Genomic DNA, 23277 nt, shown 5'->3' on the forward strand with positions numbered 1-23277 from the left:
TCAAAATTTATGGTCAGAACCAGGGCTTTTTTTCTGGGAAAAGAGGTGGCGGAACTCAGTGGGTTGCCCTCGGAGAAAATGGTCAAGTGGCTGGTGGCCCCGCCCCCTGATCTCCAGACAGAGGGCAATCTCAACTCCCCTCTGTCTGGAGATCAGGGGGCGGGGCCACCAGCCACGTGACCATTTTCAAGAGGTTCCGGAACTCTGTTCCACCACGTTCCTGCTGAAAAAAAGCCCTGGTCAGAACGATAGTAGCTTCACTTCAAGAACGACTATAGGACAGACTTGCTGTCATGGCACATGAAGCTGCCTGATACAGAGTCAGACACTTAGTCAGTATTGCCTACTCTGACTGGCAGAGGCTCTCCATGGTTTCAGACAGGGGTCTTAAACATCACATTCCTGATCCTTTAAATTGGAAATGCCAAGGTTTGTTTCTTCTACATGCAAAGCAGTTGCACTGTCATTGAGCTGCAGTCTCTCTGCTGAAGTTTGAGCACTTCATGAAAATACCTTCTTGTAATTGTTCACAGCAAGCGTCATTTATTCCCAGAGCAAGATCCAGGTCCAATGGCACCTTAAAGACCCAACTAGATTTGTCACTTAGGTATTATATCAAGTCTTTTGCATTTGGTAAGAAAAGTGTTATCAGCCTGTACCTGTGCAAGTTGTTTTTGTTTTTTTTTGGTAATGTTGATGGATTTTCCGTTGCAGGCAGCTGAATGTGGTGCCTTCAGTGAAGATAGTTTCAGGCGGGTAGCTATGTCGGTCTGCAGTCAAAGAGCAAGATCTAGGTGCTATTGGACCCACCTGAAACTGTTTATTCCCAGAGTAAATGTACCTGTCTTAGTAGTTTGCTATATTGCTTGAGTGAGTTTAAGATAGCATTTTATGAAAAAAGTTTTCCAACATTGGATCGCTATCACTGGAGATGCCTTGAAGGTTTGCATATCTCAATAGTAGCTACTGTGAGGTGCATTGATGGAAACATCTGGTTCACTGATGAACGCAAGCTAAGGCTGACGTTATATAAGAAGGAAGGAGAAATGCAGTACATGATCAGAAATTATATATGTGGGTAGGTAAGGTAAAGGTAGTCGCCTGTGCAAGTACCGAGTCATTACTGACCCATGGGGGGACGTCGCATCACGACGTTTTCTTGGCAGACTTTTTACGGGGTGGTTGCCATTGCCTTCCCCAGTCATCTACACTTTACCCCCAGGAAACTGGGTACTCATTTTACCGACCTCAGAAGGATGGAAGGCTGAGTCAACCTTGAGCCGAGTACCTGAACCTGGCTTCTGCCAGAATCAAACTCAGGTCATGAGCAGAGCTTGGGCTGCAGTACTGCAGCTTACCACTCTGCGCCACATGGCTCTGTATATATGTGGGTGTTTGTGGGTATAAACATGGAAAGAAGCAGAGGCTCTGGCTTTCTACATGTATCTTCACCTTTTGTAAGTATGAAACTACAAAGGGTTGCACTAGAATTGACTTTGAAAGCAGTATTTACAGAGAGAGCCTTAGACCTCCTGTTATCAGAAGGTAGATGCTTCCTCATGCTGTGGTTACTGTAGGATGCCCACTGCAGCTTGTCACCCACAGGATATCAGGGCAGGTCACAAATAACACAGGGCAGCCGCTGAAACAGCATCCCTATGTCAAAGTACTTTCCTTCACCCTGCTACCTCCTCTACCCCAGTTTGTCTCCTCTCTCAATGTCCTATATAAATGTGCAGTTCCATACTTTTATTCCATGAAAAACATGCCATAAAGAAATCAGGAGAGGAGATAAATTGTACTAGATGTTACAGAAGAAAGGAGGACTGGTTATGGGGCAACTTCTTGAATCTAGCATGCAACAATTGCACTTTCTAACTTGGGCCTTTTCTGGAAAAAAAACTTCTTCAAAATCTTGAGCAAAATCTCAAGAAAACAACTCTTTCAGTGATAGTTCCATCAACTGTTTAGAAATCGCTCCCCTTCCTTAATCTCTCTCTCTCTCTCTCTCTCTCTTCCTCTCCCTCCCTCTGGTCTAATCTGAAATGGGAATTTCTATTGAGCAATTGTAAGTTAACAAACAGGTTTTTTTTTGAGGGGGTGAAGCATACCACAAGCTCATAACTGCTACACAAGAAACACGCTGCTGACTGGAGTGGGTTTTTTTTAGTGGAAGGAAAGTTGGGGTCTCTCACTGAGCTTGAACAATCTCTCTTTGCAGCTGTTCAGCCAGGATTCCAATCCTCTTATTCATGTTGAAAAGCACTTTACTTCGTGAGAGATCCTTCCACGTATTGAAAGTGCTTTAACTCCTAGGTCTAGGTTTTCATTGCAGAATTGCTTCCCTGTGTCTTAGCCAAGATCTGCAAACTTAATTTACTGGAATTCAGAAATATAAGCCCCTGTTACCTTCAGGGGTTGCTGTGTATTAAGCAAGTCAAACTTTAACAAACGTTTCTTTTTATCTTGATGAGATCTGTTCACTGTAAGGCAGGTTCTGCTGGTTTATGGGTTTCCTACATTTTAATGTCCGGTAGCAAGCTGAAAACACTTTTATAAAGGCTTGCATTCAAACATTGATTGAGTTAAGTAAGAACAATATCCAGCCTTTTCCCTTAAGTTGATTTAAGTTCTTTTGAGGAATGCTTCCTCTGGAAAGCATTTTCTCTGTGGTTCAAGGGTGAATGTGTCAAGGAAAAAAGGCTAAAAGTCCATTCACATAATCCTCCCCTCCCACACTATCTGCATACGGTGACCCTGGGGAAGAGTTTGGAGCTTTGGTGTGTATTCGGGGTACACTTCTTAGCGGGGCCTGGAGAACACTGAATTACAGCTGATATCCAAACTACAGAGATCATTTCCCCTGGAAAAAATGGCAGCTTTGGAGGGTGGTCTCCAATGCATTACTTCCCTGCTGAGGCCCCTCACCAGCTTCACTCTCTCCAGGTAGCACCCGATACCTCCGGGAATTTCTTGAGCTGGAGGTGGCAACCTTAGTGTGCGTTGCCATGTGGTGAATGTATCAAGATGTCTGAACTGGAAGATGCTGCTGCAGCTATTTAAATGCAGGATCCCGGTGACTCCATGAGCCAAACCTGGCTTCCAAGTGAGTCATGAATTGAAGGTCTAGGATATCTGTGCTCAGATAATCATGCCAGCTCAGTGCAGATGTAATATTGCCCATCTCTTATCCGTGATGCACTGATGCAGACAGAACGCTGCACTACAAGCTGTGCTTACAAAAGAAAGGGAGCAATTTGCACAGGACGAAGTGGAAACACGCCTGAGTCCAGACTTTTAGCTGTGATCTACAGTAGATAGTATTAAATCTGCCACTGGTTAAGTATCTTCTAGTTGAGATACACTGGCTGATTCCGCACACGTTGGATAATGTACTTTCAATGCACTTTATCAATCGTTTGAGGTGGATTTTTTGTTCCGCACACAAAGAAATCCATTCCAAATGATCTATAAAGAGGATTGGAAGTGCAATATCCAACGTGTGCGGAATTACCGACTATATTCTAAGCAGGGAGTGGGCACATTCATTTGTTAGAGTACGCTTTCCTAAGTGGGATTCTTTTTGGGGGTTAAAGTCTGGGTTTTTTTTTGGGGGGGGGGGTTAACGTCTGAAGAGGTTGTAGATGGTCTTCAAGTTCCTTCATGCCTCGACAATTGTCAGTTGATATGCTTGATTTTTTCCCCTTTCTTGCTAGATGCTGTTTCTCTTTCATAATGTCAAGTATACAGCCGAACCTTGTTTTATTATTCATCCCTTGCCCATTCTCTTGGACTTTAATTTTGTTGGCAGGAGAGGAAAGGGCGGAAGGATGTGTGAGCAAATAGTCAATTGCTATAGCTTATTTGAAGCTGCACAGGCCTCTGGAACCTGCTTTACAGAGTTTTGCCTGCCAAAAGACACATAATGACCTTTTCACAGAAAAAAAAAACGATATTTTTCAGAGCCAAAGCAAGGTTACACCCAAAAGTAGTGGTTGGAAGAAGAAAACTTGCCCTCCCCAATAGGATGCATCCCATTCCATAGATGCAAAACAGGTTATTAAAATTAATAAATGGATGCTTTCTTTTCCTAATCCCTCACACATGCATATATCTTTCTAAATAGTTGACTCTGCTAGTACACAGGATAAAGTGGTACAGATTAAGCGCTGAAATGGAAATCTAACCCTCTACTTCTTGCATAAGTATCCCAGTAAATTCTGAGTCAGCGAGCCTTGGCTTTGCCTTATCTAATCATTACTGTGTTTTCTTGACTGGGTGGGTGAGACATGTGCTCATTTCATTTGGAAAGGAGAATTTAAGATGATGTGAACTAGTTGGAATATGAGGCCCCTGGGCAGTAGGCATTTAGAATAATGGATTGTAGGGTATCTTGAGAAAGAAACTACCCTTAAAAGAAGGTGGGGGGGGGGGCTCTGTATGCCCTTGTTATGAAAAAACAAAACACTTCTAATGCAAAATTACTTATCCATTTTGGAGCATCACAGTGGTGAAGTGTTTTAATATAACCGGCATACTATAGCATATGCTTTTGTAGGGACTAACTTGTTACACTGGATAGATTGGATGGGCTGGATTAAATTAGAGGATAAAATAAAATTAACAAAGTTAGAGAGGTGCAAAAATAAATCCTGGTATTTGGAACAGTCAGATGAATGCAGTTTTTTGTTGTTTGAGCAGAATTACATAAATATAATCCAAGGCCTAAAAACAGAGCTGGAGGAATGCTCTTAAAGTCTAAAGAGGCATGGCCCACAAAACAGTTGCCTAGCAGGTTGGCTTATTGTTTCTAGTCTGGTTTACAAAAAGCTTCAGCATCCATTTTGCTTTAGAAAGTGTCAGAAGTGATGATAGAATTGTAATACTAAAAGCATAGTTGGAGGAGGGCAGATAGGGTTGCCAGTCTCCAGGTGGTGGCTGGAGATCTAGAATTACAGTTGCTCTGCAGGCCGTAGAGATCAGTTCCCCTAGAGAAAATGGCTGGACTCTATGGGATTATACTCTGCTGAAGTCCCTCCCCTCCCCAAACTCTGCCCCTCTCCAGGTGCCACGCCTCAAATCTCCAGGAATTTCCCAACCTGGAGCTGGCAACCCTAGGGGCATGTGTATGTTGAAGACATGCCCTCCTTTGCTGTTGGTATGGTGGAAGCCAGAGATGAAAAAGGTATTATCCAGATTATGGCACTCTGGCAGGTTTCATTATAGCTTTAAACTCTTTGCATGCTAATTTGTTCAGACTGCAGCTAACTTCAGGTTATCAGAAATATTTTCTGTAGGTAAGAGGATCCGGGACACTATCCTATACAATTCATACAATGCGGATTTGGACTTTTTGGGCAACAAAATTAAGATATTGAAAGACGTCCCATTTCTAGTTCGGAAAAGACGTTTTAAGTATAAAAAGTTCGCAGCTCTTCTGAGAGAACGTGGAATAAAGTACAAATGGTTATTCCCGGAAGGAATCTGGTTCAGCCATAAAGATCAAGCCTTTAAGATATTATCAGAAGATCAACTAAGGGATTTTGAGGACAGGAACCCAGAATTCCAGTGCACCAAGCAAGACGAAAAGGAGAAGTCTGAGGGGGAGGGGGAGGAGACGAGCACTGCGGCTGCAGTTGCTCAGAGAGAACTGCGTCCGGGACCCAGGAGGGGAAGAAAAATTTAACTTGAAATTAAATTGTAATTTGCATTTAGTAAGGTCAACCACTCCATCAATATAATATAAAGCTTTAACTTTTGAATAATGGCAGTATGAAGGGAAAACATTTTGTGTAGTATAGTTGTTACATGTTGTAGTTGTTGTGGTATTTTTCCCTTTTTCCCCTTGATCCCTGTCTTCCCTTTGTATTGTTAGTTAATGTAGTTAATAAAAAATAAAAAATGTTAAAAAAAAAGAAATATTTTCTGTAGGGTGGAATCAGAATTAGAACAAACAATTTTGCAGGAGACAATGGGATAACCCTTCAAAAATGCCATGAATATGTTTACAACTATTTTGCAGAGCTGTGAATTCTAATGAAATGGGAGCACATGGCACAGTAGCTGAGTTAAGGTCGTCTTGGGAAGGTCCATTGTTGCTATCTCCGATATGTATATCACATTTCTTCAGTCATTCAACTGGATCCCCAAGCCGCCCCATACAGACCTAGAACGCACCTAGCACATCATTCCTGTAGTAACCTTGAAGATACGGTTTCTTGAAGAAAGCCTGGTAGCGGTGGGCCTTGTTTTCACTCATGGGCTCTCCTGAGAAGTTACCAGGACTTTGCCAAGAATGTAACAGATCACAAGCAGTTGTCAAGAAACGTGCCTGACAGTTTGAATCTTGTTAAAGAGAAACAAATGGGCTCTTAAGTGTTTCTTCAGAAGTGTGCTTCATGGCTGGTTCTGCTAAACTTAAACAGGACTACCAGTGTTAAGTCAAAGGAGATGCTCTGTGTAACTGAAGTCTGTTTAAACATATCCAGTGCATTTGGGGGAGTTATTCAGCAGTTTTATCAAAGTACACAGTCAGTGTTCAGTTTAGTTCTTTGACCCATATTTCTGGAACTATCTCTGCCGCAGAATATATTGTGTAATAAAGAAATCCATGTAATTTTGCTTAGTTTTCAAATATTTTGGATCATTTTGATAGCCTTTCATCAGAGCGTGGGTTGTTTGTACTCACCATGTATACAGGCCTAGCTATCTCTAAATAAAAAAACGATAAAATAAATAAAAATCAGTTTGGAAATGGCTATATAAGGTGTAATATTCAATGGTTGTTTTTCTTCAAATCTGCTCCAAGTAAAGCCTAATCCATATTTATGAATCAGGCAAAAAAAAAATAGTCAAACTCTTTTGAGGCTGTGAAGAAATCCAATTAATTACTCATTTCATACATGATTCTAAATTGAATACCCCTCTAGTGATTTGAGTATCAAACTAGGAGTGAGGTTCATATTTCTACTCATTGAGGAAGTGTGGGGTGGTGATGGCATAACAGAGCACTCACATTCTTGGGTTTTGTTGTGAGGATAAAATGGGGTTGTGGGTAGAGGAGAATAGGGTGAGGATAAAATGGGGTGTGGGTGGAGGACAACAGGGTAACAGTACTTGTTCCACTGAGCTCCTGAGAGAAAGGATAGGACAAAGGGGAGAGATCTGCCATCTAGTCTTAGGTATACACGATCTGTTAAAACAAATGGGAACTACTCATATCACTTCTGTGGGGCTTGCAGGAGAAAACTTGGATTGTGCCTTTGGTCAGCAAGTATCATTCATGTACTTACTCCAGTTTTCCTTGATTACAATTCCAGCTGTTGCAATAAACTGTTGAAGATTAAGGGGGAGAAGCTGAAACAAACCCAAAATCTATGCCTTCTCACACCTTTGCCCACTTTTAGAAACAGAGCCAATAAAGGCTTGCTTAGGATATTTTAAAGGCTCCCTTAATCTTTGATCTTCTTTCACTAATTTACTTTCCAAGTTTAGCTTTAACCAGCTTCTTGTCATCTAATTCAATTCCACTCTGATCTGGATTCCACGTGGGGTTGTGACACTTTCCTGGCAGCTTTCCAACTCGGGTTAATATACACCAGCTCTTAGTTTTTATTGTCCTGATACCAGAGGGCAAGGGAAAGTTATTCTTGTGCTAGAGCAGAATGCCAGATAAGAACTTAACAAGTTTCACAAGTATGAAGGGTTAGTTTGAGCTGAGCTGCTGTCTTATAACAGCGGGATGGTGGTTGGTTATTATTACATCTGGTTGAACTGAACAAAATCACTGTTTGCTCTTTCTGTCAAAAGTGAGTCTCGTGTAGATGTTCCCAACTTCTTAAGTGGAAGTAGACCTAGGCAGTAAGCTGTGGCCTGAACTATTGGAATGCTCACCCCATAACTAGGGGCAGGGGAGAGAAAGTTGTTTAGGGTGTTTCCAGCCCTTCATGTCATTACTTTGGAATAACAGTTCATACACTGCTTAAGTGACAACCAATAAGACCTTATCGTAAAACTCTTTCCTGTATTTAGTGGTTGAATACAGGCACAATGGTGGGAAGAGAGGTAACAAACCCACAGAGAACCAGTTTCATTTTCTTGCTTTTTCCTCTCTAGTCTATCACCCACCCCAAATTGAGATGCTATAGGCTGTTGGTTCCCACACTTTTTGCGATTTACTTTGTATGGTAAACCACTTTTAAAAACAAATCAATAAAATGCAAAAGCATAGGATCCATTTTCACGGTCTTCGCAACCCGCTTTGGTTTGGGACCCACAGGATGGCCAAAGTGGAAGGCAGGCAGAGCATGACCAATATCTAATGGACCACATAATACCTTGGTTGTTGCCCCCCCCCTGCATGCACGCCCCTCCCCCCAACATATGATTAGGTTGAATTGAGTCTGACCCAGCAGGGCATTGTTTATGGCTTAAGAGTGTATATCGAAGACCATTTAACACAATTAGTTAAGCCTTTTGCTATTAAGGTAGAATACACACTGAAAAGAGATGGATGATTTAAAAACATATTGCTAGACTGTGGGAATTCTAGTGAGCAAATATGTGGGCTACAGCAGACTGAGGTTAGACAACATCATTAGACTAATGACAACATCATTTGACACATCAGGTTGGATGCAGTCCTTCAGATGCATATTGCAGCCTTTGTTGGTGGGATCAACACATTGCTGGATGTTTTTGCAGTAGTAGTAATCACTCACCTCTTGCATTGTCCGATCTGGATGATGTAGGGATCCAGCCTTACAGTGCTTGATCAGCCACCTGTTTTTGCAGGTCTGAATCTGGTAGCGAAATGGGGTGACTTACCAAGGCTTGATGAACTGTATTTAATTGGATAAGCTACAAGTTGTGCAGGGACAGCACAGAAGGTCTCTTCTGCTTTTATCAAGGCATGCACATAAATTACATGGAGAGATGCCAGGGAGGAACTCTTCTTCCCTAATGACTGCTTGCATTGCTTCACAAGATACGGTGAGAATCTTGGGTTTCAGTGTTCCAAACAGGGTTTTATACTTTCCTACAAGTCTATTTGAAGAGCCCCATGGCGCAGAGTGGTAAGCTGCAGTACTGCAGCCCAAGCTGTGCTCACGACCTGAGTTCGGTCCTGGCGGGAGCCGGGTTCAGGTAGCCGGCTCAGGGTTGACTCAGCCTTCTATCCTTCCGAGGTTGGTAAAATGAGTACCCAGTTTCCTGGGGATAACGTGTAGATGACTGGGGATGGCAAAGTGCCCTGTAACAAAAGTCTGCCAAGAAAACATTTGATGCGACATTCCCCCATGGGTCAGTAATGACTCGGTGCTTGCATGGGGGACTACCTTTACCTCTACAAGTCTATTGGACTTTGCTCTAATTTAATCTTTGGAGCAATTTTAGAGCCATCAAAAACTGACAAGTATTCAGTATACAGTAATAAAGTATGAAATTCATTTTTCACTTTTGTACCCCTTTAAGAAGGCTGGCATACACAAAGCTATCCCACTGAATACTTCGTAGCAGATCTGTGAAGTAGTTTGGGTTGAGAGACCTGCTGGCCGTCTCCAAGCTAAGGCAGCGTTGGTGTTGAAGCCAGCTGTTTCTAGTCCAAGTTCTACACCAGATGCTGCACCACTTTCTTTCTAGGAAGAGGTACTACTCCCCTCCCTCCGTTTTCTTGGCTTGGACCAAGTTCCTACATATGGAAGTCTTGACCGAAATTTCTTAAAGGCTATTTAACTGTAAATGAAATACCATAGTCCCGGCAGGCAAAGTCTGAGGATGCTGAGATTGTTTTATATGGTAAATATTTAAAAGGAGAGGAATGCTTGTTTTCTTTGCCTTTTCTTTTTATGACAATAAGCCATAAGACTTAAAAAGAAATGTAATTTGAGATTAATATATTTTTTTTAATCTAAAGGAACCATTGAGAGCACTCAAGCCTTGTTTATAATGTTTTCTTTGGGGCCCAAGTTATAGCAGCAAACTCCAGGATCCCGGCAGTAAAATCTTGTTTTCTTCAGGTGTAAGTAGCTCTGATTTTGAGTGGAGTTATGTCAGAATCCAGTTGGACATCCAGCATATTCACTCTTTAAATTTGGTTTTTTAGTATTTCAGATCTGAGCTCCTCAGTGACTCAGGCCTTTATAATACACTTGTCCTTTAAACTATAGAACTTGCTGATGTGTTCAGCTGAAATTGAGGACTAGGGGAGGTTCAGTGATGGAAGACTCACCTCTGTCATAAACTCATGGAACGAGGGCGTCTTCCTGATGCGATTTCTGATGTCATCACGCCATGAGAACGGAATTGTGGTGCGATGACATCACACCAGGAAAATGCCCTAGTTCTGTGAGTTTAGTGCTATGCCAGGATGTGTGGAAACAACCCTCTGCTTGGAAGCAAAGAAGTGTAGTTAATCGCTTCTCGGCCTTTTGGCTAAGATGGAGTGTAGTCAATCTGTTCTCTGAAAGCATCGAGAGAAGTAGGATAAGTAGACCCTTATCCCCTCCTCAAATACTTCTGGGTCAGAAGTGGAGGGGGGGATATGTATATGAGAAATGGTGTGATGTAGTGGTTAAGTGTGTTGGAATAGAATTTGGGAGACCCAGGTTTGATCCTCCACTCTACCATGGAAACTTGCCAGTCACACACTCAGGCCTAACCTGTCTCACAAGGTGGTTGCAAAGATAAAGTGTAGGGGGAGGAAAGTGATGGAAGATACTTTGGCTCCCCATTGAAGAGAAGGGCAGGGAATTAATAAAGTAAATAAGTAAAACAGGGAGGGGGCTGCCCTCCACCCATGGTTCCTCCCATGCCTCCCAAACACCCTCCCTCTTTTGCCCCTCTCAGTTCCAAACACACTTCCCCCATTTGTTGGGCTGGCCCAGGTTTCCACACCTTGCCACAGTGCTGCATGGGGCTGGCATGTGTTATCTCACTGCAGTATGCCTGGCCCTAGCTGGATTATGTACCATGGTGTCTGGCAAGGGAGAGAAAGGGCCAGTGTGTTTTCTGCACATCCGCAGAAAATGCTTTTTTGGGAGGTTTTGTTTAATGGTGGTTTTTTTCACTCCCTCAATGTACTTTTCTTAGTTTTCAGGTTTTTCTGCTAACCTGGGGGGGAGTGCCCCAAGTTTGCAGAATCATCTAGTTTGTTCTGAAGTGGTTCTGATTCTTGGATTTAAGTATCCGCATGCACTGGGGCCATGTCAGAATTAGTTACACGATATCCCACACATTTTTGCAATATTTTTACAGAATGGATAGCTTGCTAGAGGGTGGATATATATATATATTTCTCACCTTTTGGCTGTCACCTTTTATTTTACATTTTTAAAAATGTTTTGATGCTTGCTGCCTTGAGAACTTTATTTGGATGGAAAGGTAGCATAAAAATGTTTTAAATTAAAAAAATTTAAAAAACGTGTGCAGGAGGGGAAAGCATGGAGAAAGTGACTGAAAGAAAAACTACTGCATCTGTTTTGAAACAGATGTATTTAGTTTACCAATAGTATGACAGTGTTATCCTAAGCAGAGTTGCACCTTTCTAAGCTCATTAATTTCAGTGGGCTGAAAAGAGTGTAACTTAGTTTAGGACTACACTGCATATTTCTAGGACACGCTATATAACTTGCTTAACTGTAGCTGTTTTCAGTGCATTGACTTCTGACCCAAGATAGTGTTTGAGAACTTTTCTTTTGCTCCCCTTTCAAGTTTTCTTCCCATTTGTTTCCGTTCGCTAGATACGTTAGAACATGGCTGTTATGCTAGCAATGGCCTCATTAGTTAGTAGCTTGTGTTCCCCCCTTCTCTGAAGAGTTTTTACCCTTAGAACTGAGAATTTCTTATACTGCTCCAGCAGGCAGTACATAAACATTCAGTATCTTTTGGACAGAGGCTTCAGCGTCCCATCACTGTTTCTGGTGCTCCTTTCTCTATTGGCCCAGGGGCTTAAGCACCGCAGTTCTAGTAGCTGTGTTTTTCTATGATACTTCGATGCTTCCACAACTAGAAAGCCTTCCATCATATTCCATATATGTGAGGGGAGGGGTATTGCGGACAAGTATAACACATTCATGACTGTCACAAACAGAGGTTGTTTTTGACATCTGAATGCAATCAGTAAGTATTTCAGTGGTTATAGGAATTAATTAATTTGATATTTTTTATTCATTTGATATTTTTTATTCATCCAAATATTTATAACTCCTTGCCAGGGTCAAGATGTTGAATTGGTTTAGGAAATATCTGAGCTGCAAATAGGTAGTTTGGTTTAAATGAATGATTTTCTGTTGGAAATAGTAATTTGGCAATTAACTAACTTTTATTGTATGCTTTTAGCCTGAAAGGCTCCAGATACAAATTCTAGGATTAAGTTTTTCATTGTATTTATAAATCATCATCTTGCCATTACAATTTCCAAGACTGTTTACAATATTCATAAAGGTATCAATAAAACAAACACAAAATACCTTCCCTTATAAAACAATACAAAATATTAAAAACATTAAATTCCATGATGTGAAAGTTGGACAAGTGAAGAAAGCTGACAGGAAGAAAGTTGATTTATTCGAAATGTGGTATTGGATGAGAGAATATTATGGATACTGTGGGCGGCCAAAAAGACAAATATGGGTTCTAAATCAAGTCAAGCCTGAATTCTCCCTAGAAACTAAAATGACAAAACTGAGGCTATCTTTATTTGGTCACTTCATGAGAAGATAAAACTCATTGGAAAAGGCAATAATATCAGTAAAAGTGGAAGGCAGTAAGTAGGAAAAGAGGAAGATCGAAAGTGATATGGCTTGATTAAATTAATGAGGTCACAGTCTCCCGTTTGTGAGATCTGAGTAAGGTGGTTAATGATAGGATGTTTTGGAAGTTAATTCATAGGGTCACCATAAGTCAGAAGTGACTTGATTTCACACATGCACACACATGCACGAAGCATAAAGCCAGTAAAAGATAATGCATTAAAACAAAACCAGTATGGCCAATTGAAATATTAAAAACAATCGACCAGATGCCTGAGAAAAACATTTCCCCTGTTTTTAGCATCAGAACCACCCTAAGAGCGTGTGTTCTCTTATTTTTGATTACAAGGACTGATTTTGTTTTTTGCAGTTGTGGTTTTTTGGCCCTTGAATACACCCTACCTAAAACAACTCCCAGATGTTCACAGTTCTCCACATAACGTTTTCATTCCAGTCAGATTTGATCATAATTGTTTTCAACCTTGGGGAAAATTGGACTTTCTGAACCCATATGTAATTACAGGAGAACAACTAGTGTTGGGATAGGTTTCCTTCCATAATGAATATAATCATGTCCTGACCACTGGTATCCAAACAGCTGCCAATAGTCCAACAGTTTTGCCTTTGTCTAGATTTGGTCAAAAATAGTGTTGATTTTACAGATATATATTTGTTAAAATCATGTATCTTGGTAATGAAACATATGTTACATTGATTTTATTAGGGATTACATGTATATAACCAGGAGCAGAATCCCTGTCAACTTCTTAAAAGCAAATGTTACAATTTTAGGAACATGAAAAATGCATCATTTCAGGCTTCCAGTAAGACTTTTCTTGACTGATATCCTCAATTTACACGGCTTTGCCTTATAATATTTAAAATCATTAAAAAGGCTTTTTACTCAGATAGGAGGGCTGTATTGTAGGGAGGGGGTCTCAGATGCTTCGCTAATGAGTTAGGGACCATAGACTTCACCACTATGTTGCCTTACATATTATCTATTGCTTTTAATACGTACTCCTATATACTACCTGTGCTTCATGTAGTCTAATGTCAGTCCTAGAATTATGTTCTGTTTCAGCATTTCTTCGACTCTGTACTGGATCCTTGCTAATGCTATGTCTTTGTAAAATTGTATTTGAGGTAAATAAATACAAGTTTACAAAGACATAGCATTAGCAATTCCAAGGAAATGTCCTTGATACAGGATGGAAATGTCCTTGATACTGATTGTACTAATCTCACACTATGTAATCCGCCTAGGGTTGCCAGCCTCCAGGAAGTGGCTGGAGATCTCCCAGAATTACAACTGGTCTCCAGGCCACAGAGATCAGTTCATCTGGAGAAAATGGCTACTTTGGGGGGTGGACTCTATGGGATTATGCTGTGCCAAGGTCCTTTCCCTCCCCAAACCCCACTTTCTCCAGGTTTCCCCAGGTTTCACCCTTCAGATCTCCAGGAATTTCCCAACTTGGAGCTGGCAACCCTAAATCTGCCTTGAGTCTCAGTGAGAAAGGTGGACTATAAATGACATAAATAAATAACATAATCATCATTATGAAATTAAATAGTTCATTCTGTTCTCTAGATTGTCTTTTCTCCCCTTAGCTATGTGATTGTGGAATAGATAGATTCCTGGAGGATGAAATTAAAATGTTGGTGGTCCTAAGGAAGTGAAACTTTAAGCTTGGTATGGAAGTGAAATCCAGTATTGGCCCTTTTTGCACGTATGGTTTAAACCGCCATTTATGAGCATTCAGCGCGATTGCAATGGTTTCGGCACGGCATCCCCACGTTCCGCACTGTTGGAGGCAGTTTCAGTTTGGCTTCTTGTTTTTCTTTTTTTAGATGGGCTTTGAAGCCTCAGTGCTGTTTCAGGCTTTTGGGGGTTTGCAATTCACATCACACTCCCCCCCCCCCAACTTTGAGCAGGTGTAGTAACGTTGCAGTGTTGGAACCCACTGATCAAAATGGCGGAGAAGGAGTTCAGAGAGCTGAGGAGGGTGGGAGTGGTTATTCCTGTGTTATTCAACCTCTACATAAAGCCTTTAGGAGAACTCATTTGCAGCTATAGAGTTGGATGTCACCAATATGCAGGTGATACCCAACTCTATGGCTGTTTCCACATGCTGTTAAAGCGATAGGCTACTTACTGAATGCTGGCGGTTTTTTCCACAGATGCCTCCGATTTCAAAGCGGAAGCAGGCAGTTTGGCTTTCGTTTGTTCAGCGTCCTTTCCCCGGCACAGGAAAGAGAGGGAAATCCCGTTCTCACAAAAGACGCTGAACAAACGAAAGTGAAACTGCCTGCTTCCACTTTGAAAATGGAGGCATCTGGAATCTGTGAAAAAACCCACCAGCATTCAGTAAGTAGCCCGTCACTTTAACAGCATGTGGAAACGGCCTATAACTCGCTATCCACAGGCAATGTCTTCATAAACTTGTATTTATTCACCCTATGGCATTGTTTATAGCATTGTTTATGTCTTTGATATTGACTGTACTAATCTCACACTGTGTAATCCACATTGAGTCTCAGTGAAAAAGGTGGACTATAAATTACATAAATAAATAAACAAGTCAGATTGTATTATGGGTTATCAAATATACTTTTAGCATAATATGATATAGTTGATTACTCTTGGGTAGTACCTAATTGCTCATAGGAAAGGAAAGCAAATATGAGAAGAAGCCCATGCAGTTTTTTTGAGTATTTGCGTTTTTGTGGTCATAGATCCAGAGGAGTTAGCTGTGTTAGTTTGTAGTTGCAAAATAGTAAAGAGTCCAGTAGCACCTTTAAGACTAACCAACTTTATTGTAGCATAAGCTTTTGAGAACCACAGCTCTCTTCGTCAGAAGGAGCAGCTGAAGGAAAGACATGTTCAGGGAGTTTATTGGCTAACACTAATGGTAGATGGCACTTATTGCCAGCTTCCTCAGAAACAACAGAAACGTGGAGGCAAATGACTAAAGGCAGCTGGGCCTGCACAGTAATTTCATGAGGCAGTGTAAAAGTACCCCCTCCCCGCTCCCTGCTGGCTATAGAGAATTAAACAGAAGTCTTTCAGATGCACTGCGTGGCGGGTGGGGGTCAAGGGGTGGTAAGTGGGGGTAAGGGCTGCCTGGGGTTACTTCAGGTCATGACACCCCATCAAAGGAATTCCCAGTTGATTTGGCAGCAAGCATTGCACAAAGCCTGCATTATGCCATGGTCTCTTTAGCAGAGCTAGCATCCGGGTTTTGGAAATGCAGCGAAATTGCTTTCCCTTCTCTTGTTGATTAGATTATTGTGGAGTGTGTGCAAATCTTTCTCATTTTTAGTCCTGAGCATGGGGAGTATCTCACCTGTTGCCCCAAACAGAAGATGCCATTCTAAAGATGAAGTGGAATTTGAAAATTTTGTGCAGCATTGTGAGAACTGGGGCTTCTGAAAGATATGGCAGATCAGTTCATAGAAAAGGAATCTCAGTTAATCTTAATTGTAAGAGACAACTTTCCATGCCAAGATTAGAAAATCAATATAAAAGTGCAGAAATGTATTCTTCATAGGATTTCCCCCCTTTCTCCTGAGGACTTAAGCACAAAGAACCATGTTTTTGCCAGTATGAACATTTTTGGATTTAGAGTAGAACATTTCAGGAATTCTATGTTTGGTTTCCTTTTCTCCCCCATACAAATCACACCGGCATGTTGTTGGCTTTCATACAATATCTTAAAGGTAGGAGAAATTTTTTTCTTACATTTTTGCTATCTTGCCATACGCAGTTTTAATGATGGAATTGAATTTGCACTGTACTGTGCATCAAAGTTCTGCTGAAAACCAAGGACACCAAGATATTACCGAAGTAACTTGCACATCAATTTCCCCGTCCAGCACAGCGTAGGAGCTACTTCTTCACGGATCACCCCCATAGTGATGCACCTTGCACTCTAACAAGAGACGCTGTTTGCCAAGTACATAAGTTCTTCATGTGTGTTGCTTTAGACATTGCACCAGAAACACACGAGAAGATGTACAGATCACCCATGTATTTTTTCAGTGTCCAAACCACTCATTGTCAAGGTGTTGAAGACCCCATAGAGCAATTTTTGTGTCCCCAGATGCTAAGAATGCATGGATTTACAGTGCTTGCTTTCCCTAGCATGCCAATCAAGAAAACAGCATTGTATTATAGAGGGGCAAGTTCTCCACTCAGGTTTCTTTTCCTCTTGAAAGTCATGTTGCATTTTCTTGTAATCCTATTAAACCAAGTATTGAGCTGTATATAAATCATCTGACTGGAGCAATTGGTTGGATTTGGCGACATAATCCTGCGGGTTGGGTCAGTGCTTCTGTGGGGCAGCCTTCGGGGATTCCGGGGTCTTATGTTACTGAATGATTATGCTATCTAAGATGCAGCTTAAAAGTTTAAGTATTAGAGGAACCAACTAAGCCATGAAATGTTGGTTATATTAGTCTAGTCAGACATTATTTTCTGGGGTGAAATCTCAATCTGGTAAGAGTCTTAGGCACTTGCATGCCCTCTTTTCCCAACCTCACAAACTGGGTCGACCATTTATTTGAATGTGAAATCCCTCTGATCCAATGAGCCCCCGTCCCTAGTACACTTCAGAAATAGATGCCAGAGTAGGAGACGCACTTGCATTTCAATAAAAAAATGCATGCCTGAAACTATTGTCAAGGTTTTTATGGAGAATACTATCTAATCAGAGGCCATGAGATTGTGAATCTAAACACATTGACTGGGTAGGAAGGTCCGGTTCACGTTATATTCTGCATTTTCATTTCTATTGTTCCTCCCCAACCATGATCTCTTGTAAGCAAGGGGGCATATTAAAACATGCAGAATATAGCATCCCAGAATATTAGTGATCTCTAGTACCCTGCAGGTTGACAACTTCCTCATTAACACTTCTCAACGGAGCATGCTGAGGAGGGAGTCAAGAGATGAGCACACAGTCCACATGTTACATTATTGGTTCCATTGAAATCAGTATGTTTAGGGTTAGGAAGCTAGTGTACCTCTGCCTCTTCTCCTTTGATGGGAAGAAATGTTGTCCTTATATGCTTTGGGTCATCATGATTAAAAAGTGAGGTGTATAATTCCATTCTTGCAATTTTCTGTGCGCACTTCAGCACTTGTAATTACTAATGGGATTTTTAAAAAATATGCACAGTAATCTATTCTAGATACCATTGTTGTAATAAACCTGGAATCATAGTTGACTGGTTTTCATTTTTATGATGCATGCAGATGCTTTGGAGTGACAAAGGAGGTCTTTCCCCCCTTCTTCTTCCTGCTCTCTGGGCCTCCAGTGGGTAGATTTAATTAGCATGTTGCTAGATAGGGCAGACCTCTGAGAGAGAAGGAATTCCATAACTGAATAGGGTATTATAGAAACATCTGCACTTCTAACAGCATTACCTTCTCGGCAGAAGTAGCTGGCTGAGTACAAAGAGCAGTAACATTCTTTCCTTGATTAGATTAGCGTAGGGTCTCTCTACTGTTTCCAGCTCATTCAGTTCTTGGGGCTGTAATAGATCTGGCCTTGAGTTTCCACTTGATCTTCTTGTTTTCAGGCACATGCGTCAGCTTTGCTTCTTGCAACACAGTATAACTTTGATACACTTTTATAAGGCTAAAAAGAACTTCAGAAGTGGCCTCAGCTACACAAGACTGTGATATGCATTTTTATTCATATGATCCTGATTACCAAAAAAACATTTTTCAGTGAGTCTGAGTTCTGTCAGGACTCCATGTTAAACTTTGACACCAGAGTAACTAAGGGATAGTTCACACGTTAATTTCCAGTTGATTTTCCTTCTGTATGACATGAGTGTGTGAAGGAAGTACTGTGTGGACCGGGAATACTCAAATGTACTTTTCACAGATTTCTGTAATTTGTGTGCCAGATAATTGTTGTGCAGAGAAATTTCGGTAGCCACAGAGAGAGATAAAGAGACCTGAGAAATTTGGCCCTGAGGGCCAAGTGCATGCTGATATATACATTTCCATAGTTGAGAGTTTTAATAACCCTTTGATGGGCTTTTCATTTCATTGATGAGCAAATAGCAACAATCTAGCAAAATACGTTGAAGCTTCTTTGTTATGATTGCATAATGCCTCCCTGAGCTCTGAATAATTATGCATGGGACTGACTTTGATTTAAATTTGCAAACTGCCAATAAGATTGGTATTGGGAAACCAGTCGTTGGCGTGCCATTGGAGTGGTTTTCCACCATGGCAGGAGTTAAGAATTCACCTCCTCTCTGAGCCTGTGGTCTGTCACTTACTTCCTATATCATTTATTCTCCATAACTCCCTTTTAGAAGAAAGATGTTTGTAAGAAAAGAAAATTCTACCAAATGATAATGAAAAAATAAGATATCGTATAGCCACATAGCCAAGAAAATGTTAGCAGTGTCATATGTAAAAATCACCTTAAAATATTTTTTTTTAAAGGAAAGTTAATCTTCAAAATGTGAACTCCCTTCTTGCTTATACTTTTCAGTGCTGTCTAGGGCATGACCCTTAGGACATTTTTGGGGAAACTGCTTTTTCCTGGAATGTATATTCTCAAGACACTAAATTGCCCTTCTGTCTTTTAGCTCCCTGCCGACCTTGCAGTGACACAGAAGTGCTCTTGGCTGTCTGCACTAGTGACTTTGGTAAGTTTACTTGATCTCTTTGCTATTGTTTCCTTCACCATCTCTCTCTAAAGCATCGCTCTTCCCTTATTGTGGTAATCTGCTAGATTTATCCTGAGGAGAACTTCACAAACAGTCAACAAACTGAAAACCCAGATTGTAACAAACAAGGAGACCTTTTCGCCTCCCTTTTGGAGTAAACAGAGTGTGTCCAAGAGCAACAAAGGGAACAAGGGAGGAAAGGCTTTATGGGTTTAGCTCTGAAGAGCTTCAATTAAAGCCATTGTATTTGGCTAATGCTCTTCTGCAGTGGACAAAGGGAGACCCAGTGCCGTAATGGAGGTAGAAGTTCAAAGGTTTGTAGAGGGCAGGCAATAGAAATTTTCTTCTTGATGTTCTTAAACAGACCCTTGACAAAAACCAAAGATGGGCAAATATGGTGTTTGTCTGCATTTTTAAGGGGAGATAAGTTCAGTAATTGTACTATGCTGGAGATGGGACTCAGTCTTTCCCTACTGTGGTATCTGAAGAGTATTTTTCCAAAACATTTACCAGCTATAACAAAATATGAAAGAGGTTCCTTGTCAGGCATGGGATTAAATTATGGCTACAGAACTGTGATGGTAAAAATGCATTAATCAGCTCTGTAATTTATTTACTTTTCTCCCTTATGTGGGCCCAGGTGGCTCAACATTCTCCTTTCATCCATTTTATCCATTTATCTAAGAAGAGAGTAGGCATAGATGTATTGCAGGTTTACTGATGTTGTCTTGCTCTGAATATCTTTTGCTTAAGGGAGAGCTTGTGTTTGACTATGAGGGGTTTGAAAGTCTGCAAATTTCTTATTATAGTCGGGTCAAAAAAAGGTATATTCTCTTATCAGTACTGTGCCTCCCAAGAGACAAATAGTTATGTTTTAAATGACTCGTGAGATAGCTGTTTAGCTATCATAAAGAGGAAAATAACATTAAAGCAATTTTCCCACGCTTGGAATTTACAGTAAATGTTGTAATGAAACAGCTGGGCATGTCTGGTCCTGGGCATCTGCTACCGATATAAATACATTCTCCCACTACTGCGAACATAGTGGGCAATATTCTGAATAGAAGCAAAAAGATGTAACATCCAGAGATTGCAGTGGGATTGCTCCAAGTCTGCCTTGGTGGAAAATGTTGCCTGGACAGGTGGCTGCTTGCTGGGAGTGTTTCTCCATGGCAGAGAGCCAGAGAATTTAACTTTAATGTTTTGGGCCATTAATAGAATGCAACTGAAATGTTCCCTCTGAGCCTTGCTATGAGTATTTAATTTTCCTAACAAAGCTTGCCCATTTGATGTTAGCTTCTGTAGGATGAGTTCCTAGTAGTATGCAAAAAAAGAGATGATCGGAATCTCCCTTTTTTTGGTCTTTTACAGCGGAGAGTTCAGTGTTTACAGGCCCAGCTGATAAACTAAATTTCCTGTTTCATAAAGCCTGAAGAGAACATTGTTGTTGTAGCAGATGGAGCTTCAGGAGCATACAGAGCTCTTTCCTCCCTCCTTAATAAAGGGTCACACATGAGTTGCTTTGGTAATTCTGTTGGAACTCACATTGAAGACTTCTGCACAAAGCTTATGTTCTCCAAAATGGGTGACCATAAAGGAAGTACTTGAATAAGCTGACGATGCCCCCCGCCCAGGTTTATCTTATTCTGCAACCAGTTTTCTATGGGAAAAGATATTTGAATTACCCAGAATGGTGGAACAAAACTGAACAATCCTTTCATTTACTTTACTCTGTTCATGACATCCAATAAAATAACTGTGTCTCCCCAAAAAACTAGGGAAATTCTTGGACAATTTTGATGGCTGGTGGCAGTGATAGGGCATATAATTTCTTCTTCAGTATGTCCCCAAATTATATTTCTGGAAAGTGATTAGGATATCAAGGGCTCTATTTTTTTTGGGAAGCGCCATGTCAGCTTCCTCTGAAACATCTATTAATGTTTACACTTGAAACTAGTTAGATCATTGAGGTGACCCAACATTTATGGTCATGCTTTTATTTTCTGAGAATAACTCTTCAGCGCAGTGAACTGAACAAACAATGGTAAGAGATCTAAATTGGACCATGTGTCATAAATATTTAAAATCCTAAATTTGCTTTTAAAAAACGCTTCTCTATTGAGATTTTGGTGCAGGAGCATAGAATGAAATGAACTAACATACTGTGGGTTGGCTCCAGTGTTGAGCTCAGCCAAGCATTACAGATCTTCCCTGTTTTATCCCCCATCCCACCAGCAGTTCCTCCTCGCCCTAGGAGAATAGATTTCTTTCAATATACCATTAAGCCAATAGCCCAAGCATAAACCTAACCCAGAATTACATTAACAAGAAAGGGAATGGTTGGTGTCTTTATTATGAATGTGTGTATTTGCATATATAACATTCTCTAATAGAACTATATATTTTCTCTCTAGTTGTCAGAGGTACCATCCAAAATGTAATTAATGAGGAGCAACAGCAGGATTCTGTCATTGATGTGACCGTGAACAGAATCTACAGACAGAAAACCAAGATCTTCAAAGCAGCAGAGGAAATTGGTGTCTGGGAAGGACAGATCAAGACCCTGCTGCAGTGTGGGGTGAAACCAGGAGAAGGGGACTTCCTCTTCACAGGCCGCATGCACTTTGGGGAAGCCAGGTTAGGCTGTGCCCCTCGTTTCAAAGACTTCCAAAGGATGTACAAAGAGGCCAAGGACAAAGGACTAAATCCATGTGAAATTGGCCCAGACTGATGCGACATTTTTTATTTGTAGGTCATTCTTGGGGCTCGGCCAGATCTAATTTTTAGTTGCTGCAGATGTGCTGATCTAAATGGAAACTAATAACAGAGTGGAACGATCTGATGTCCAGAATGAAATGATGTGCTTAAAAGAAGACTGGATGGGCATCGAATCAGGAAAGGTTTAAGAGTACGAGCTTCAGTTTCTGGAGGCTGGGCTTTGTGACCCTTGAGGAATCTTCCAACTCTTAAAATCTTATGTATACAAGAACCACACAAGCCAATCCTTGTGGCCGATGATACTGTTATGCTAACACAAGTGACTGAGGTACGAATTAAAAGGATCCGAGGCTTGAATGCAGTCCCACATCTTGTCCATGTGAACTAAATTATTTTTGCAGCTTCCTTAGGGAGGAAAAAAACGACGAAGTAATGAAACAACCTCCATGTCTTAAAAATATCAATTGACCGACAGACCTTTGTATCTTTGTAATACTAAAGTTTTAAAATGTGTTAAGCAGATGTAGTGTTTTGCATGGTATAAATGGACAAAAGCGTGGTAGAAGCCGGTGAAACCATCTTAACATTGATGCTTTGTAAAAAGCTTGGTGTACAATTTGAAATTGTTTCTTATGACAGAAATTTATGAAACCAAACACTTGTTTTCCTTTTTTAAAAAATGTTTTTTAAAAATGAGAATGTACAATTGCCACCTGCAATTTTTGCTCAGGCTGGTGAGTTGTTTCCATTCCAGAGAAATAAAAAAGTTTCTGGATTTGAACTAATGTTATGATTCTTTCACACACACACACCCTTACCTGGTTTGCACAGTTCATACTCCTTTCACCATATATAGTATATTCAAACACAGTGCTGCAGGATCCTGTACCACATTGTGTGCGCAAGTCAGGATCACAATCCTAAATTTTAACACCTAGAATTGTTCAGAGCTTTTGAGAGGGTGTCTCATTGCCCCTCATTTAATATCTCCCTCATATCAGCTAAGCGTGTGACCTTAACAATACCTGTTTTGCACAGTTTGATAACTCAAGACACATTGAAAGGAATTTTAGGTAGCTATCTACTTCTCACTTACAGAACTTACAGAACTTGCTTT

At 40.8% G+C, this 23277-nt stretch overlaps 1 protein-coding gene across 2 annotated transcripts in view; it reads left to right on the forward strand.

The window, feature by feature from the left end:
- Positions 1-22941, forward strand: part of METRNL (meteorin like, glial cell differentiation regulator) — a 33222-nt gene extending 10281 nt beyond the window's left edge. For both annotated transcript variants that reach the window (XM_054979021.1, XM_054979022.1), the window contains 2 exons: positions 19362-19421; positions 21857-22941. In XM_054979021.1, the coding sequence (XP_054834996.1) occupies positions 19362-19421; positions 21857-22173 (377 nt within the window). In that variant the 3' untranslated portion in view covers positions 22174-22941. The remainder of the gene's footprint in view (positions 1-19361; positions 19422-21856) is intronic.
- Positions 22942-23277: the final 336 nt, after the last annotated feature.

This window comes from Eublepharis macularius, chromosome 4, assembly GCF_028583425.1.
Source record: "Eublepharis macularius isolate TG4126 chromosome 4, MPM_Emac_v1.0, whole genome shotgun sequence".
NCBI lineage: Eukaryota > Metazoa > Chordata > Lepidosauria > Squamata > Eublepharidae > Eublepharis > Eublepharis macularius.